This window comes from Copidosoma floridanum, unplaced genomic scaffold (genome assembly GCF_036245765.1).
Source record: "Copidosoma floridanum isolate Cflo_tuat_1 unplaced genomic scaffold, Cflo_Japanese_pri ptg000009l, whole genome shotgun sequence".
Taxonomy (NCBI): Eukaryota; Metazoa; Arthropoda; class Insecta; order Hymenoptera; family Encyrtidae; genus Copidosoma; species Copidosoma floridanum.
In genome coordinates this window covers 10244835-10265470 of record NW_028321886.1, presented here as the reverse complement: position 1 = coordinate 10265470, position 20636 = coordinate 10244835, and the positions used below count along the sequence as shown (strand labels likewise).

Below are 20636 nucleotides of genomic sequence, written 5' to 3'. Positions count from 1 at the left end.
ACCATAGATGTTAGTCTCAACATTAAATTTAAACTAACCCAAATTTTAGGTTCAACGAAACATTTGGGATTATTAGATTATTAGTACAGTAATTATATAATTAATTATTATTATTGTTATTATTATTTGTGCTTTATGTGCTTTCTAAAGAAAACACTATGTATATGGTATTGATAAATGTTAATTAACTAATAAATCAGCTATTTGATTTTGATAATCAACCACCAGAGTCGCCGCATTGTTAATTGCATTTCGCTTAACCACCACTGAAAATACCTTCAAACACAACTAATTATTAATTTTTTTTTTTTTTTTCATATATATACTTTGTTGTTTTGACTTCGCTACTTTAAAAAATCTAATCTAATCGAGCGAATAACTGTACCTTAATGCACTAAGTGTGTGAAGTGAAATGGCAAACGATAATAGTAGTCACTTTGCGCAAGTCATTAACAAAGTGTGCAGCGATCTGATTTGAAAGTAAAGTATATATGCTCCATTATTATACGTTATCTTAGACGGTAGAATGTCGATAATTTTTTACCAATACTACCTAATATTTCATAATATAAGACTTAATTGATTTTATCTATATTTAAAGTCTAGGTAAGAAAATAGTTTGCTAGGAAAATTCTGCAGGATGTACGAAACGGTCGAGAAGAGTAAACATAAAAGAAACTTGTTTTTTCAAAGAAGGACACTTTCTCTGTACCTAATCGGAAATAAATTCATGTAGGTATTATGTCTTAGAATTAAATATGTAACTATGTATGCACTCCTGAATCAAGCACAATATAAAATTATGTAATTTTATGCTGTAACTAATAAATTACTACATACTTGTAGTAAATCGGAATCCTTTCAGTTGAAAATCCAATACTTGGTATGCAGTAACCGTGTCTTATAAACAATAAACAAACAATAGCTATTTGTAAACCTACAATACTCCAAGGAATTTATTGTAAAATTTTACCAATCGCAACGTACATTTCAAAAGTACAAGCAATATAATACATTTTTTCCTATAGAATACTTATTAACTGCTTGAAATATAAAAAAAATTCTTAGTCTACGTAGTGTGAAAATATCCAAACAAATGTAAAAAACTAGTCAATTATTCGACACAAAGCTTTCTTAAACTTGCACATTTGCTTTCTTTTTAAATTTTGTTTAAATCAAATGTTCATCACTTGTTTCTAAATTTATCTGTATTGCTTGATAATTGGCCTGTATATTTTACAAAAACTACAAATTTTTTTATTTTTCGTTTTCTCTCAAAAAAATGTACTCATTTACTAGTATTGTGTGATTCCGTTATGTTTTTTACTGTATTCCAAGTGTCTTCCAAAAATTTTTCAGTGAAATATACGATAGAAAAGTAAGTTAAGTTCTTATTTCTGGGATACGTAGAGCGATAATCTTAGTTTTTGGATACCAAGAGATAATCGTGAGTGATGGAATCTCAAAAAAAATGAAATTCAGGATGCAACGGACACTAATGTAAGCATACATGGTAGTTAATCGTTTGCTTAAAGGAAAATTTTCTCAAGAATATTATAACGTATTTCACTTGTGCATAGGTGATAAGTGCATCTTAATTTGAATTTTTCTTTAAGCAGACAAACGATTCTAACGCCAGTAACATATCGTAAGTTTTTTTAAGCCATATTGGAATAGCACATTATTAACCATTCAATGAACAAATCTAAGCATTTGATACCTTCCAAAAACAAAAATGTATGTTTTGCGGAATATATTTAACATTTTTACGACACATTTATTTAATATGTAAATATTTACATGATAACATCACGATTAACGTGCGGAAACGAAGAGACACATCATTTTTTGTATATTCATATAGTTGCACTGCAATGATCCCTTTGTTCAGCAATGCAATGAGTTTTACTATGCGAGATACCGAGTCACGTTAAATGCTAAACATACAACAGCATCGGATGGATAATATATTAAATGATTTAAAAATTTTCTAAAATTGCCAATCGATATATTGCAAAAATGTTTTTTAGTACGACTATATACGAATAATACGAATAGTATGACAGTAAATACAAACGTAAAATTACAGTGACATCGATTTCACGGACAAATATTCGTAAAAGCGACGTTAATGCAAAATTTTGGCTATATGCAAAATAAAGCTCTCAGCGTTTTACAGCTCCAACATAAAGCCCTTCTCGCGATCTATGTATTTTATGCATGTGTGAGTGTGCGTGTATGGATACAGGCGATTAGATAAATATTGTACTGGATGTAAAGGAATAATGAATAGAGTGGAGAGAGCTGGAGAAAAAACGTAATTGGAACATTAGAAGATTAGGCATATAATAATGGTATTTGACGATTTTATTGTATATATCATTATGAGGATACATGCATACATTTCAAGATAGATTTGATGTGTACCTTAGTAAAAAAAGGCACTTATTTTGTATTTTTTATCCAGTACTTAATCGATGACTCTCAAAGCGTAAAAACTAGAAACTGCCAAATATTAAGTACAGCTACTGCATTTTTATGATGACGCAGTTATCACTTTTTTAACAGACATTGATTTCACCGTAATCAACCACTTTTTTCTATTTAATGTACTTGAGCAGATATACACATATTTTGAAGCGTCCTATTTTTAAAAGTGATTGTATAGTAGAACATCGAATATCATAAAATTGATCTGTAGTTATAGGTTATAGTCAATAATTGTTATTACAAGAACAATAATACTTTTCATAAAAATAATTAGTTTTTGATAAAATTAGTAACAGTCACTGTACAGTTCACATATTTATAATGTCTGTTAAAAGTCTCGTCTTTTTGTCTACGAATTATTTGAGCTATTTTCTTCAACCACAGTATTAATTTCTGTTTTATCAGTAATCATTCACCGATTTTTTCCAGTGATCATTTACTAACTCATTATAACCTAATCTGAAGTATTTCAATTAGTTTACGTGCAAATCAGTGAATTCAACTGGTTCTGTTGAAGGTAACGTTATGTACAGATATTAATTTTCAATCTGTAAAAAATTCCATTTTCACCAAGGCATGTATCCGTCATCTCAATTATTTAATAATCACAAATAAACATTTACCAGTTAAATGATGATCAAGTTCAACTATAAAATGCATCCTTTTCTTACAAGGATAGTTGAAACGTATTTTTTTCGTTAAAAACGCTTTTTTCATAGTGCTTGTCAATCATACAGTGAAATGCTGTACTCGAATTTTTTTTCGTAAGGAGTGACGGTTATACAAGTAAAAGTCATGGGAGTAAAATTTTGCGAACCCATCATTGTAGACAGGAAAAAAGGGTAATAGACAGTTAAGGAAGCGTATGTACGCTTACTTTATAGAAGACGAATAGTAACGATAGCGCTCAACAATTTTCTTTGTGATAATCGCTTGAATGTGTGAGAAAAAAATTTGCGACAATTTTACGCAAAAAAGTAAGTGAAATTGAAGTAATCATGCTGTATTGGTTGATGAAAAATATTGACACTTGAAGTTGAATTTGTCAAAGTGTCCATTTAAGTGATGAATTCTGCTTGATTGTAGGAGAGGGAGAGGGTGTAAGTAGGAGTTGGAAAAAATATAAAAGTGTTGGTGAATGGTGTAGAGTAGTACAAAAGCAAAAAGTATCAAAGACAGAGAACGAAAAAAAGCGTACCATCGACTTCAAATTTCTGGAAAAATCTTGTCTTCACCATACCAGCCTGCATCATCATCATTCCTACATCTGTAAAAATGTAATAAGTGTTTCTAGTGCTTTAGTAGTACGACGGCTTCCTTACTGTTTACTTTAAGAGTTTACACTCATGTGGATACTATTGAACGAAACTAAATATCTATTTTCAAATTAGTTGCTTGTAAGGTGTCCCGCAGAAATGCGCAAAGTCTATCTTAAATAAGTTAATGAAAGCATGTTAAATTAAAATTAAATTTTAACTATCGATGTATTATTGTATGACTGTTAATGACTGATATTTTTAGTTTTAATTTTTAACATTTTACTATGAAGAAAGGAAAAATTTCGGCAGCAACTATATTTAATACTTTATTTATGACTGATCAAGATTTACAAGCCATGGCTTCTGGTATATGAAGATAAAAGCAAAGCCCCCTTATTATGAAAAAAAAATGTAACTCTTAAAACTGTAGAACTCTTGAAGAACATACTCACGAGCTTTTTTAAAGATTTCTTTCGAATTAGTCGTAGTTAAAAGTAATTTTCGTTACGATACACATTTTTTCAAATCATTATATTGTTATTAAGAATTTACATTTATGAGAAAATCAATGAAATTAGTAAAACATATATTATGTAAAAATAAACATGTTTTTATATAGTAACTGACTAAAAACTCACCGGTACCGCAGATATCCTACGTATAAGGCATACTTGCGGATTTATATTTTACTCTGCTAAGCTAATTGATAAATTTTTTTTAGCGTAATATTTTTTATCAAGCTATTATCTGTTTTAATAGTTGAATCAATCATAAAAAGTCAATAAAATTGATTTCATTGCTAATACTAAAATAATAGCGTATATTACGTACATTATAATTTTCCATTAAAATTAAACACAAAACTATATGTAAATGGAAAGAAATAAGCTCGTAAATTATATTTTTTCTGTACAAAAAAAAAGACAGCCAGACATTAGAGTTTTTGTAAAACTATTTTTTAGTAATTTTAATCACATGTATGGGAATATCCGTTAAATTGATTAGCAAATATCTAATAACAACAATATAAGAATTTTATAGTGTAGTAAATAATTGTAATACAAATCTAAGGAAGATTAGATTCACTTCTTAAGTAGAAAATGTATTTTAATTTTTTTTTAATTGTACGATTTATCAAGTTACATAAGCAATATGTAAAAAAAAAAAGAAAACAGGGTAGTTGAATTAGTAAGGAAAATGTATATTTTTTAAAACAGGATCACAATTTTTACTGTTATAATTATAAAATTTCTTTGGTGGTCTTGTAATATTGCTTATTTTCAATAATGATGTAGCATTGATTTTACATCATTAAGTGAGTTCTTATCGTGATAGCTTATCATATTATATTATTGTCTGTCTTGTACGCAAGCCCCATGTTACTCTGTATTTCCTTTTTTTACCAACATACTTTTGAATGTATGGAATACTTCCTAAAAAAATTGATACTTAGCTTATATTACTAGCTTAATAATTTAAAGAATTTAGGCTCTGACACCGTGCATTTGACTCCAGTCAACTGTATGAGAACTTATTAAAATCGTGATCTAATGGTTCGAAAGCTACATTGTCAAATAATAATTGCTGTGCAAGTGATGAATCGTCAGCTTTTTTCAAACCAATGACCATAACATGTATATAGGACGTATATGACACGACTGCAAGTTTAAAAAAAATTTCTGTCTATGTTATTAATGTACTGTAATGTGATGTTTCTCTCTTACGAAGGCTTTATAAATAACATAAATATTTAAGAAGTTATTGTATTCCATGTAACTGTTTAATATATACAATAGCTGTTTTTTGATAAACTTTACAATGTTTCTTATGATCAATAAAGAGCAATAATGTTGTTTGTACTACGACTACCTATAGTTAATGAATACCAATTAGTTTTTAAAGTAACTTAATTGTATCAAGTATATATAATTATTGGTACTTAAGAATTATCTACTGTTTCACAAATAGTGAAAACAGCATTTCATGGTAAAGTTACGGTATTAAACTTAGATCAGATTCTTCTAACATATTTTTCATGGAACTCATTTACCATTAAGTTTGTACATTTTGTTTTCTAGCATAAAATCACACATTCTCAAGGCTTACAGTTTTTGCTCTAGTCACATTGTAAAATACATTTCTGAAGCAGCCGTAATCTTAGCACAAGGAGATTCCTGTATCGTTGCCTTTTACAAAAATAAATTTGATTCAGCATTTAACGAAAAAAAATACAGTATGCAAACCCCCCAAAGAAAAAAAGGAATTCAGAGTTTCTCACTAAAGAGTCTAATTCTGAGCTTCCCACAAAAAAAAAAAAGAATCAAGATTCCCCTTTCAGAATACATACAGTTTGAATTTTAACCAAAGAAGAATACAATTTAAGTTCCTAAAAAAATAAAACACGATTCAAACACTACGAAAAATAACGTTTTTTATTAAAATTAACACTAAAAATAAATTATTTTTACTATAATTCAACTATACACTTTAAATGTAATTTTTCTCGCAAAAACACCATGGAAAGTATTTTTTTTTTTTTTTCGAGAATTCTGAATCATCATTTTTTTCAAGGGAAGCTTTGAATCATACTATTAGTCGTAGGAGACCGAACCAAGTACTTCTTTAACTAGGGATGAAGATATAATCTTAGCCACTTATTTGAACTAAAAAAACTAGATTTGTTTTAGTTAAAAAAACACAATAAATTTCCAAAAAAAATGCATTAAAAAATAAATTTTGAGAGAAAAACAGCAAGTCGCTTATGTATCCAGATAAGTATCTAAGTTATCTTATTTGGAGAAAAAAATAAAAGATAGAAAGAATACCAGTTGTTGTAAGAAAGTAGATGATTCGATAATATAAAAAATAGCGTAAAAATTGAGGATAGTGATGGGTATCCATTGAAAGTGAGCAGAAATATTGTATGAATTTGTTAATATTCCACTTGCAACCGCTGTTTACGATTAGTCCAAATTTCTTTTCGAACGAAAAGAAAACCAACCATAAAAACTAGTTCAAATTTTTCCCATCAAGTCTAACAGTTGATTTAGTTAATATAAATAGTTTTGATGGTTAAAAACGGTTTTAGAAAATAATTTTATGTTTCAACTCAACTGATTGTTATGTTAGCATAACTACGGGCAACGATAAAAAACTTGATAATTATATTTGTTTAATCCATTTTCTTTTTTTGAAATATTTATAATATTAACTTGCAAAAAGGTACAAACATTTAAAAATTTTTTATACTGCATTGTGTGATAATGTATTCCAAAAAAAAAATTTTATTTTATGACATTCTAATATTTGTAGTCGAGAACAGTTTGCTCAAATAAATAGGTACACAGTAAGATTTTTACAATCATTTTCAAAGTATTTGCAAAGAATGATACAGATTAAGAAAAAAAATTGGATAAAAGCAGGAGCCAATCATATTTGACGTTCATATGTTGGTGCCCTTGAGAAATTTAATGATATAAGGCTGCATGTAAAGGAACACCATCACTGGAATAGTCTCTACACAACCGTAAAAAAAAGAGGTAACGAAAAAAAAAAAGAATAGAAAAAGGCAGAGAGAGAGAGAGAGAGAGAGAGAGAGAAAGGCAGAGATGCAGGAAATTAGAGTCATAATGAATCAGACGTGAGCTTTGTATTGATAGCCACATCATAGTTTACATGCCAGCCAAAAAAAAATAAGTAGATAGGGGAAGACAGTAAGAAGAAAAGATATAGAGACGAGATGAATGAATCACTAGGGTGCATACTAGTTTTAAAATCAAGTTTTTATTTTTCGAACTAAAGTTTTTTTTAATCTGTACAAAAATCGCTTTTTAATGGGATCAAACTACTGAAACTATGCAAACGGTAAACATATTTGAGTTGTGAATTTGTGTTTAAAAAAAAGTAAAGTTACTGCTTTTAATGTTTATTGGATTAGTAGAATATTAAGTGTCGCATGTTAACTTCAAATGATACTTCTAGGAGATATCTAACGCATATTCAAGCTTTTAATCCTCCAATTTGAAAAAAAGATGTCTTGAAACTTTACATTTGTTGATTTAGAAGGAGAGATAAAACAAGATAATACGGATAGTTGAATAAATGCAAAGAAGTATTTTATAGAAAAAACTAAAAATAGAGGGAAAAAATTAAACGTCATTCAAGCGGCATTCCAGTGTTCTTCCATCTTACCAAAAAAAGGGGATTGGTGTGTGAACGAAAAAATAATAGTAAAATATAAGGAAACGATTTGTAGATGATAAAACAGGGGCTGAGAAAAATTTCAATGCAGAGCGTTTTAATCGCAATCACCATAATCATCGTGAAAATCTTAACATTATTGCAACAAATGAATAAAGAGTACAAACAATACAAAAATATATTTTCGTAACTTCATGTGAGAAAAACTTTAATACTAAGTTGCATCAGCTAATAAGGTCGCAAACTGCAAACGGTGTTTTCAATAAGTGAACGAGCGATATATTACAACGAAAATAAAATTAGAGAAAAAGAAGAGTTGTAGAAGAAGTAACAATAAATTAATAAGTCAATACGATTGAAAAAAAAAATTTTTTAATTCAGCAATAGAAAAAAATTATTTCCAATACAGCCAATCTAAATTAATTTTCTGGCAGATCGCTTCAAATTTGAACAAAGTAAAATAAATAGGTATATAATAAATATGGAGAGTAGACATGTATATAGTGCTTAAAACATACGGTAAGTTGTCTATTATTTTAAAAAAGAATTTTTCAAACTCTTATCACCTGAATCATTCTTATATAGCCTTAAATTAACATTTTTGCTCCAAAAATACCATACCATAATTCAAAACAAACATTAGCCCTTCTTGCAAATTTCTCTGCATTTTCATAAATTTCATTACTTAACTTTTTATTTAATTGAGATGATTTTTTTACACTTAAAAATATGATGTAATAACCCCGTAATTAAACTAATAAATTTTTTTTATCCTGCTTGAAAAAATTACTACAAAAATTCTTATAAAACACCATATTTTTCGATATTTCTAGTTTTCAAAACAATTTTTTCTACTTTAGTTTTAAGTTATAAAAACAATTCAGTATGATGAGAGCTGAGAATAGTAACATACACACTTAAGGAGATAAAGTAAATAATTACTAACGCGTGATCTGATAAATCTTTATCGCCTCCTAGTGTAGCCATACGGTTTTAGTATGTACCCCAACCGGGAGTGACTCGTAACTCTCTCCGTGCAATGGGCAATCATAGGTCCATTATCAGCAATTGAGGATACAAAATTATGAAATTTAAAATAATTGACTCCTCTGTATGCATGAAAGTGCCTATATACATGTACTACCCACACATTGAGATAAGTAAAGAACTCTATGAAAGAAAGATTAAGGTAAAATAACAAAGAGGATAATTCAGATGTAATAAAAAATAAGGTATAGTAAGGTTGTAAAAAAATTCGACTAGAAAAATATTTTCAAAAAGAGAAATAGAGTAAAAGAGATGGATGGATAAAAACAGAGAGAAAAAAGTGATAATCGAAAAAAGACGTTCAAACGAGGCGAGTGAGAGAGAAGTTACCTAGGTCCCGGCCCCAGGAACGCTGCTGCTGCCCCACTGAATGAATGTATCACAAATAATATCGTCATAACTATGTCCGTCTAAGTTATTTCTCACAGTTATACTATTATTATTTATTTTCCAATCAATTTTTTTTTTTTTTTCTCTTATTTTTATAGCGATCTGTGATCTCAGTAAAAATCGATATAATAATAAACTTGAGTGTTTGTATTTATTATTATATAAGTATAAGTACAAAACAATTTTTTACCCTAAATTTTTTAACGTTTAATCTCTTCGTTTGATTGTCTGATTCTAATTTTTATCTAAAAGTTGTACGGTTTCTTTCGATATTTTTAACTGGAAAATCAAACATCAGAACTGTGTGAATACAAGTTGTTGTTATTGTTATTGTAACTGTTTTGATTAGAAAAAATACGATTCATTTATCATATTTATCGGTAAAAATATTATTTAATCAACCCAAGCCAATTTTTTTGTATTGAAAGTAAATGGACAATTAGTTTCTAAGTTAAAAAATTGGCCAGTTTGTATGATGGTAAATATAAGAAAGTATATGTCTGGAAGGACTTACAATTTTTGCATTTGCACTTCTTGATTAAAGTTTCATCCTTAATGTCTTCGTGACAGGCCTTACAGTAAAACCACGCTCTGTAAAGAAGAACAAACGTGTAAAAAAGGTATTAGATTTATGCTTCAAAATGATATTTGGTGGAAAAATCGTTATTTTTTAAATTCCAATGGTAAAAAAAGTATTTCAACGACAATTTAAAATCAGTGTTAACATCAATACAAAACAGTGCACTTGCATGCTCTTATAAAACATAATAATACCGTTTGACTTCGTCGGCTGATTGGGCAATGAAGAATCCCTGGGTATTGGCTGAAATCTTGGCGCCACGTGGGTTGATCGATATCTTACTGTCTGCGCCACCCTCCCCTTTGATCTCAATCGCCAGTAGTAGTAGCTTTAGTTTCGTAAAGCACAACCTAGGAATCAGTCCGTGAAACAGTCATATCTTTGTGACGAGTAGACAGGCAGGCAGACAAGCATACAGGCAGGTAGGCAAGCAGGCATATGGGCCAGTGCCTGCTCGCGCGTGCAAGCTTAGCCAGCCCGCTCTAGTGTTGGTGTAAGAGTGAAATTGTTTCGCGAAAAATCTTGAGATGAAGTGTTTTTAGTAAGAGGTGCATTCGGGTTTTCGTATGTTAGGAAGTGGTTGCGTGATTGTGAGACATATACTTTGAGTAAAGAAATTGAAAAATAGTAATTTTTAGACGAGAAATGAGAATGAATGAACGATACTAAAAACAACTGAAAGTTGAAAAAAAAAATGGATTTTAAAAATTATTTTCAGAATTAGAAAACAACTAAGGGATCATGTTTTCTTCATTTACGGAGATTCAATTGATACTCGCGATAGTTATATAAACTAAGATATCGTATTCTCTTAAAAACGTAAGAAATTTTAATAGGATCGACATAATAAAAAAGTAAATTATTGACAAATATGATCTCTCAGTTATCATCCTGATACAAATTTTTTTTTCATGTTTGTACGAATGACAAAAACAAAAGATGTTAAAACCAATAATGCATTAACGTGGATAAAAAATTTTCTTGTTTGCTCAATTCAAAAATCTAGTTCATGGCTCAATTTTAATTATAGTAGCCGGCAACATTACATCAATTAACATCAATTTAGTGAACGTACTTTTAATCAAGGATAAAAAAGAACACTATACGACACATGGCTAAATTATTAGATGCCCTAGCGTGCGTTATGACGTCCTCAACTTTCAATCAAACATCATGACACACATGCAAGGAAATCCATCTTTTTAGCCTTGGGGTTGTGTTATACTAATTTTGTTACCTAATCGATAAGTTCATTGTAGGTAGCCAATGCGTCTTTATTTGACAGTAGTTAAATTAAAATATTGCAAACGAGTATTTAAAAAGTTAATGCATCATCTGTTTTTAATAACACTACTTAGTTGCTTATAAATACCTAGTTATTAGTGCTTCAAAGCAGGATAAACAGCAAATTAGTTTTAAATGCAATGTATGGTAGATGAAAGCGAAAGTGTCAATTCTTTAAGAGTTTTGCGCATTCAATGAAAGAGAAAACATGAAAAAATCCTTTTCTGGCCTCGGGCGTTTTTCAGGACATTTAGACGCTTAGTGCGCCCTTGGCTAGAAAAGTAAGATTCGCCACACGAGTGCCACTTAACCGGCAGTCCCTTATGGACGCGAAATAGCCCCGGTGGCGATGGCACTTCTGTGACAAAAACTATTTTTTCATTTAGTTATTAAAAACATTTATTTTACGATTGGTAAGAAAGAGGTGAGAAGCCGTAGAAAGATAAAATTGTTTGATGACGCAAGCAAGTGCTACATAATTTTTACACGTTCTAAAATCTAAGATTAGTACTATCTATCTTTTAATCATAGTAATGATAACATTCGTAACAGATATTAAATTTTCAAAAAAAAGTCAGGCTCTTCTATTTTAATAAGTTTTATGACTCTAAGCTACCAACTATTCTCTAATTGTAACACATCTTCGCATATCAGTGTAGTAATAATAAGTTGAATAAACGATTGTATACATGTAAAAGTATACAGCGTAAGAGGCTTCCTCTAGTAGGAAGTGTAGATTTTTGTAAAAAGTAGCAGCTGTATGATAAAAATAAAAATCTAATTAGGACTATTGAAAAAAATACTTGAACTCCCACACACGCAAACGACAGAATAGTAATAGAGTTTAGTGGTTACAGTAATTTTAAACGTAAATAGTCAAAGAAATAATATTGAACAAAAAATTTAGTAGTAATAAGGCATTAATGATAATTAAGATGTCAACAAAATATTAACTAAAATGGCGTGTGCGAGAATATTTTTCAAATCAAAAAAATGCTGTGCGTTATTGTGAAAAACGTAATATTTGCAAAAGAATAAAGCTCATAGTTACTAACTCAGCACATATCTAATTTTAATAAAATAAATATTTACATTTATTTACACAAATAAAATTTGGTGAGATAAAAATGAAGTAATATGTAATAAAAATTACGGATTTTAAAGAAATTTGAGAAAATTATTCAAATTTAATTTTATTTATTTATTTGATACATTGCTTTAAACACGCATACTAGTAAAAACAGCACACCCAATTGTTGAGGGTTAAAACTTTGGCCAACATGATTTTTTTTTGCATTAGAGGGAAGTAATTTTTTACGAATTAAAAAATCATTAAGCACACCTTAGCTCTGTAAGATCAATGTAAAAATATGTAAAATAAGAAGTAACGAAATTTTTATCCTTGGATTTTGAGAGCGCTGTTTTTCAATGAATAAAGTAAATGTGCACCAAGTCAATACAAACAAACATTTTAACTATTTATTAAACTTCGTGTGCTTTGATCGCAGCTTATTGAAGAAAAACTTTTAATAATCTCTTGAATGAATCGTATACTCGGAATTTAAATGAAGCCCAAAAACATAATGACTTAGTTTATAAACACAAAATATTTTTCATACACGTAGACAAAATGCCATTCATAAAACTCTGATTTTGAACTTCCGAACCACCCTTATCCATTATGTCGTAATCTGAAATAATATCTAGTATCGGTAGCATCAGTACTTTAAAAACCGATGACGAATTTTAACTTTTATTGAATGATCATCCGTTTGTGTTTTTATTGAATAAGTTCACTTATGGACCAACTGCTGTAAAAAATATGTATATATATATATGTGTGTGTGTACATAGTGAGTGTACATGTCATACTCTCAAGCCGCATACGCACTGTTACAAGTTACACCGAGAATAAGCTATATAAGTATCATTTTGTATAGATGTAACGCTAGCATATTTTTATATTTCCTGAGTTCTATTTCAATAGTGTGCACCCAGTTACACATGTTATTGAAGAAGTGTGCAATGATACCATTTGTCGGCGTAATGCGTCTCCAGTGATACGAATCTCTCCTACCAAAGTGAAATATTATGGCAGTTTGTCGAATATTTTTTTAAACTAAAATCAAACGAACGAAACCAAATATAGTAAACGAGTAAAACACACACACACACACGTATATGTGTATATGGGTGACGGTGTATGAGTGTAAAGACTGAGTGTGAGTAAAATAATGTTCTCTATAATGTGAGAGAATGCATATTGCTAGTACAAAAATTAATTTATAACTAAAAAAAGTGCACTTTTTTAAATAACAATAATCTATGTAAATCAATAGTGAACTTAAAAGGGACAAAAACTATTTAACATGTACAAAATGCAAAATTTACATGCACGCTTGCACACATCCAGTATCGAATATTTCTCACAAGTTATAACAAAATTCTAAGCAGTTAAAATAGAGTTAAAAATATTTTGGTCGATATTGTCTGTTGATGAACTGCAAGAAAAAGAGAAAAACGCTAATCTAGAGTTTAAAGTAAACATAATATTTTACGATAAACAAAAAATGAGAGAAATAAAAGCGAGTCAAAAAAAAAGGAACTGTGTGCAAGCGCTCAGACAAAAAGGCAAGGGACGAAAAAATAATAAATAAGGAGATTTTACACAAAAAATGTACACTTGGAAACACTAGTGCGGCATATTGCGTTACAAGGGCCTTCTATAAAAGTCTTCTATAAAAACCTTCAGCGCAAAAAAGAAAAAGAGTGATAGTGTTTGCTACAGTTTTTTATACAGCGCTTTTTCTATCTATCTCTATTATTTATTCTTACGATGAAACACTAGGAGAAAAATGCCTTTAAAACCGTAAGCTATCGTGATTTTAAGGAGGTATGGAAAGAAAAAACACTGTAACAATAGTACAAAGGAATAACAAATGATTTGTATAACATAAGAGATGGACATGTTAAGTGCTTGTTTCGTTCAAATTTATTTAAAATTACAAAGTGTATCTAGAAAATCGGACGAAATAGTATAAAATATGATGTTCAAGAAATATGTATACATAAAACTAGATGAATGTTAAGAAGGCTCTTTACCAACTGTTCTGGTCCACATAAAAACTAAAAAATTGATACCTAAAAATCAGTTAACTGGCCGAATGTATCAAAAAATAAATATGGTTATAGTTTATAACAAGTTAAAGAGATACTTCATGTCCGGTAACGCGGATTATATGCTGGTTAAAAAAATTTTGTAATCACTTACTTAATACATTGTTGTAATGCATTTTAGTCAATACAAAAACTTACCATTTCTATAAAAAGTCGAAATAGATAAAAATTATGAAAACACAGCATACATGTACTGATACATGCTGCTGTGCTACACATCAACCTCTATTTAAAAGCGTTTTAAAAACAAGCACAATTACATATTAGCCCGAGAGTCAAGAGGACCTCGTAGCTCATGAAAGTCAACTCTTTAATGTCTTTAATTTTTTTATGAATTTAACTGTATTTTCACAAATGGATCCGCGTTACAATATTTTTTCCATATCTACTCGTCGGATTTATTTTCTGTTTGAGTAAAGAGCCCCTTAAAATTGCCAGGAAAAGAGAGAAACATAAGAAAAAAATTAGTGGAAATAAGTCTTGACCTGAACAAGCAAATCACAATTGATAAAAATGTATGAAAGAAAATTGTATGTTTAATTTTATAAAAATTATTTCGAATAATAGTATTGGTTCATTTGCTTCCAATGATAAAAATTGGAATATGAGAAAAAAGTAAAATAGACAACAGAATGAAGAAAAATAAAGTAGGAGAAAAACAAACTGAAGTAAAAATATTGAATTAGAGAGAGAGAGAGAGAGAGAGAGAGAGAGAGAGAGAGAGAGAGAGAGAGAAAGGAAGAGTTTGCATGTGTGGCAGCCGTGGGCAGCGAGTGACTTACTCGCTGGCTTGGGGAAATGTCATCCCGGTAAAGGACGGGGACAGGGTTTCCGTGTACATCTCGCAGCCTGTGCCTTGCAGGTAATCGTTCTGCCACGCTTGAGTGTCCGGCGACTGAAACACCAACCAACCATGGCTTCACGTCATCATCTCGTTCATTCAGTTGAACTCATATATTCACAAGCATTATTTTTATTTTCCTATTTTTCAATCAAGATACATTTAGTTTTACGCTAAACAATCCTACATCATTTTTTACATTTATGTGTTTGTGATGTATTGTTCAAGTAATACCCGAGTCTTTCGAAAACTGAGAAAATGATGTAAAATACCATTATATTCGATAACTCGTTGAAAGAGTGTACGAAAGCACATCCCCTCTTCTTATCGGTTAAACAGCTCTGTGTCAATATTTTTAACCGAACAATACGGTTATCAATTCCTATGTAACGTATTTCCCGATTGGAAAATAGCTCAAATACAATACCTAATAGTCTTCGCTTTTTGTTCATCTGCATTGGAGAAAACAGAACCATGAAAAAATAACGAATTACAAGCGCACATCGAGTCTTGTTTCTTGTACATACCCAGCTTACGTGTTTTTGACGTCATTTTTTTTTTGTTTTTTTTTTTTAATTAATTAATTTTTTTGCAATGCTTACTTTTTTTGTATGTTTATCACGTGTTTTTAAGTGTTTAAAAAATTTTTTTACGTTTTCATGTAATATTTTTGTTAACTTTTCCAACAAAAAATCTACATTGACAATTGAAAAGTTTTTGTTAAGCATCTCTCTTATTATAAATGATTAGATATCCACTGATTTAATAGTTGAAATTAGCAGTTAAAATCTTTGATAGTTAAAAATTACCACTAACGCATGTGTTATCTTGAAAAAATTTTCTACAATAAGTTTATTATGGCTTAACACTAATGATTTTTTAGTTATTTGTAAGTAACGATATTGGAGTATGCTTGATTTTTTATACTTGGTAAAAAAAAGAAAAAAAAATACTATTTTAAAACCGCTATCAGCGCCTTCTTCACTTTTGATTGTGTAATAGTGAAGTAAAAAATATTTTCCAAGTTAGTCATTGAGAGATATTAAAGAATACCGAAAATCAAACGGATCATAGTTTTTTTCATCGCACAGTAGAGTCGAAAAAAGTCCTCAAAAAAGTTAAATATAAAATGACTACATAGACAGCTGCTATTATTTCGGCGATTATTGATTAGCTTGGTAACTCGACGCCCACGATGAGGGCAAATATCAACATAATGTTTGCAAACGAAAAAAAAAAACTGTAGTCGTAGAAAAAGTGAGATAGTACACTTGAGTTATAATTGAAAGCAATGAAAGGTGATTGATTCACATTAATTAGTGATTAGCACAAATGTGACTGTCATTATTTTGTATTTTTAAACACATTTTTGTATTGCATCATTCACATACTTATTGGTAGATATGCTTGAAAATAGTTAGACAGAAAAAAAAAATATTTAATTAAATATTGGATGTAGCATAGTGTGGAGCATAGTGTGTGACGTAAAGACATAGGCGAAAGGCGAAGCTTAAAATATATATATGTATATATATTATATGTATATAAAACTATTTCCTTCGTATCCCAATCCAAGAGACCTTACAAAAATGTAATACATTACACTTTCAACAGCTGTTTTTTTTTTTTTTTTTTTTTTTTTTTATACTAAAAAAGTTTTTCTCTTCACTTAGATCCACCTTTTTCAAGTATCTCGAATTTTCTTTGCCATGGTATACACTCGATTTTTGATACGATTGTGAACGATGAATCCCAATATGTAATATGTATTAAAAAGCGAGTTTTTTTTCTCTTAAAGATTTTTTTTGGTATGAAAAAAATTGATTTGATTGTAATTGTATTCAATGAAAATGCTAATGATAGAAGAAGTCTCTTGAATTGGTTGGCGATAGCCGTTTGTAGAGTTAGTACTGCATTACTCATAATCAGTTCATTATTTGGAATATCTCTTATTTTTTTTAGTTTGAGGGTTTCTGTTAACTTTGATGATGGGCCGACTTACTCAGTGGCCTTTGCAAAGGGCATCCCGATGAAGGTAGGGCTCAGTGTTTCGGTGTACATCTCCATCCCGGTGCCGCGTAGGTAGTCGTTCTGCCAAGCCTGTGTGTACGTACGGGCGACTGGTACCAATTATCAACCAACGACTTTTCTCGGTAATATTTATTACACGCACCACTATGTACGTACGTATGTACCTTTTGCATGTATGTAATCTCCAGTTTCTCTAAGACTACATAAGTGTCAGGGTCTTTTTTTTTTTAAGAGTCTTTGTAGTAAGTATAGAGTTTCAAGAACTTTGAAATTTTTATGTTTTTTTCTTGGCGAGAGAAAAAAAATTAATCATTACAAAGCACGTTGAGAAAAAATAAAAAATTTCCTATGTCTGTCGATTGGAAAAATCTTCAAAAAATCTCCTGACGGTTTTTTTTCCAAAAACTTACACATACATACATGATTAATTTTTGAAAAAGAAAATAAATTATTAAACTTAGCGTGTGTTTAAACGTAATGTACTGACCGTCTTAAAGGAACGCATGGCGAAAAGATTGGCCATCATCGTACTGAATCCCGGAGCCAGGCAAGACTGAGCTATGAAGCCCAGCTTCAGCTCTGCCAGGCATATTACGTCATCGCCTTGTTTCCAGTCCCACGATGGAATATTTAGCAAATAGGCCTACGCATACGAAAGAGTCTCAGTCGATTTTAGAATCACATGATGTAGGTATAATAATCTCAGTATAGTAACCATCTCAGGAAAATATACATTGCAGTCAATGCAGAGCAATGTTTTTGTGATAAACATGTGTTACATAATCATGCAACGTATATAGCCTCAATTACTCTTCTCAAGAAGTAAATCTCACCTTATTGTGATACTGCATTAGCTGTATGATAACGCGAATATCGTCCGAGTAGTTTTTGATAGAGATGACACGCATAATGTTTGCAGCATCCTCAGCATCAGGATCCTGGCAATACTTATTAGCCAAAACCAAGCATGCATCAGCTTCGTGGACCTAAAAATTTAAACGCTCATCTCATTCTTCCCTCCCATGCATTAAGAAATGCTGATGTGAATTTTTTTCATTTGGTCGATGTGTTTTATGTATGTATGTATGTAAATGGAATTGGATGGATTAGAGACGAGGTTATGGGTGAAATTGAAAGTTTTTTAGACAGTTTTCAATGGGTTAGGTACATTTCAGATTTTAAGGATATAATCTACGGTCAAGCATAAGCTTTGTACGTTAACAGCTTCTATTTAATGTAATAAAAAATAAATTGTTTTCTTTACCTTAAAAATATATTTATTTGACTGTACAATTTTTTAATGTCTCAATACACCTCAACTGCGTACCAACTTTGCAGTTGAAATCGATAAAGCTGATCTAATTTTTTTGCTAAAATTACCACAGTTTATAGCGACTTTTGTTAATAATTCGAATTTATTTGTACTGTCGGTTTTTATGCATTGCACTAGCAAAAAATAAACGCAATTAGCTTTCATTTTTCTCGTACAATAAAATCGTGTATTTACCCTTTTTCGTTGATGAAACAATTTTTAAAATACATGCAGGAAAACATTAAATAATTTTTTAACAACATGTAGCCCACACGTGTTTGTACACACCATTCATATTCTAAAACTAAACAAAAAAAGCATCGAAATCCTAAATCTAATACATTCAATTCTTTAATAGCTACTGATGGGTTGCAAAGACAAAAAGATAAACCTAGATTGAAGCATGAATAACTGCAGCTTACCACTTACCTCGGCTGACTGCATGCTTCCTGATAATTGGCTGCTTGTTTATTAATTATCAAAAAAGGTTTTTTTTTAAATAAAATATATAAACATTACATTTTTGAGGCTCTGATACAGAGAAAAATTCTTCAAAGTTAAAAATTTGCTAATAACTTATCAAAAAAGTCAGCGATATTTAAATAGCATCTACTTATTTAGTGCGATAATGAATTGTGTTTTATAAGAATGCTAGTAATATGTTAATATAGACATTCGTATAAAAAAAGGTACTTATAAAGATACATCTACAGTAATGTGAATCGAGAAGATAAAAATGTTATGAAAAATAAAGTCTTTCTATTATTGCTCCAATTACCACCTTTTCAAAATAATGATTCCTTAACTATCCAAGTAGTTGATAGAAACCCTTGAGCCTGCCACTGAACTTACCCTGTAAACTTAAAATTTCTGCTCCGCTCAGTCTCTTCGGCACTTACTCCAAGTCTCTTTTTTTTCTTCACGTCTTGTTATAGAGTTATCGATCAAGGTATCATTTGGTCGTGTTTACATGTATACATTAGTACGTGTATGGTTGTGCGAATTAGACGTTGCAAGCAGTTAAAAGTTTCCTGATGTTTGTATTCTTAATAGTATAAATAAGTACATAATTCATGACAACACAGACTAACTGTACAGTGAAAAAAATGTGTATTTCATTGACGATCTAGGTATGAAAACAAAAAACTTTTCTTTGCAACTTAACTTAACAATAAAATTTTTTCCACAAAACTGATAGCAACAATTTCTTTTTACAAGTAACAATATGTGCGTGCTGTTTAAATTAACTTTAAGCCATACAAATGTTCTTACATACACGGAAAAAAAAAAAAAAAAAAAAAACGAAACAATTGCAACGACAACGATAACGACATAACGACTGGTGGACTAGGTTGATGACTGTATAGAGCAACAAAAAATTGAAAATAATAAGGATAGATAGTAGAAGTAGTAGTAAAATAATTCATAACTGTGAGTAAGAGATGAAAAATTCTTCGTTAAGCGTCTTCAAAAGATGCATAGATAGCGATGATCATAGACATTTTTCTTTTGTTTTATCGGACAGAAGAATAATATACTTAATTTTAATGTTTATTGTTATCATTCGTTCTAGTCAACTTTTTATAACTTTCAACGTTTTTGAATTGTATAGTATAGAGATAATTTAAAAATATACGAAAAATTAATCTATTTTCATTTTAAATCTTCAATCATACTTATTATACTCATTAGTATATGATTTCACTATTTTTGAGTTGAAATGAAAAAATTTTTTTTTTATTTTTAAAAATTATTTTATTTAATTTTTAGAGTACTAAATTAGTTGAAAAAAAATTTTATTTACATTTAACAGAAAAATCGTAGTTTTCGTCGGATAAGCGCCATCACCTTTGGGGCTATTTTTCGGCCCGAGGGTCCGTAAGGTTGCCCCGGAGGGATGGAGATTATGTGGCGAATACCATTTTTCCTACCGAGAGCACATCAGCCTTTCAAAAACTCTCAAGGTAGGAAAAGTGTATTTTTTCGAGATGCGAAAATTTGTTCGACTGCCCTTGCATCTAAAAT

At 30.0% G+C, this 20636-nt stretch overlaps 1 protein-coding gene across 4 annotated transcripts in view; it reads right to left on the bottom strand.

Annotated features, from left to right (window-relative positions):
• The window catches only part of slo (calcium-activated potassium channel slo), a 78753-nt gene that overhangs the window by 13405 nt on the left and 44712 nt on the right, over positions 1–20636 (bottom strand). For 2 of the 4 annotated variants that reach the window (XM_089589887.1, XM_089589886.1), the window contains exons 9-16: positions 18133–18285; positions 17787–17942; positions 15210–15322; positions 10161–10316; positions 9901–9977; positions 9327–9362; positions 3715–3757; positions 2203–2228 (exon numbers count right to left, since the gene is read on the bottom strand). In XM_089589887.1, the coding sequence (XP_089446013.1) occupies positions 2203–2228; positions 3715–3757; positions 9327–9362; positions 9901–9977; positions 10161–10316; positions 15210–15322; positions 17787–17942; positions 18133–18285 (760 nt within the window). The remainder of the gene's footprint in view (positions 1–2202; positions 2229–3714; positions 3758–9326; positions 9363–9900; positions 9978–10160; positions 10317–15209; positions 15323–17786; positions 17943–18132; positions 18286–20636) is intronic. The other 2 variants (XM_089589888.1, XM_089589889.1) reach the window with 2 other exon arrangements.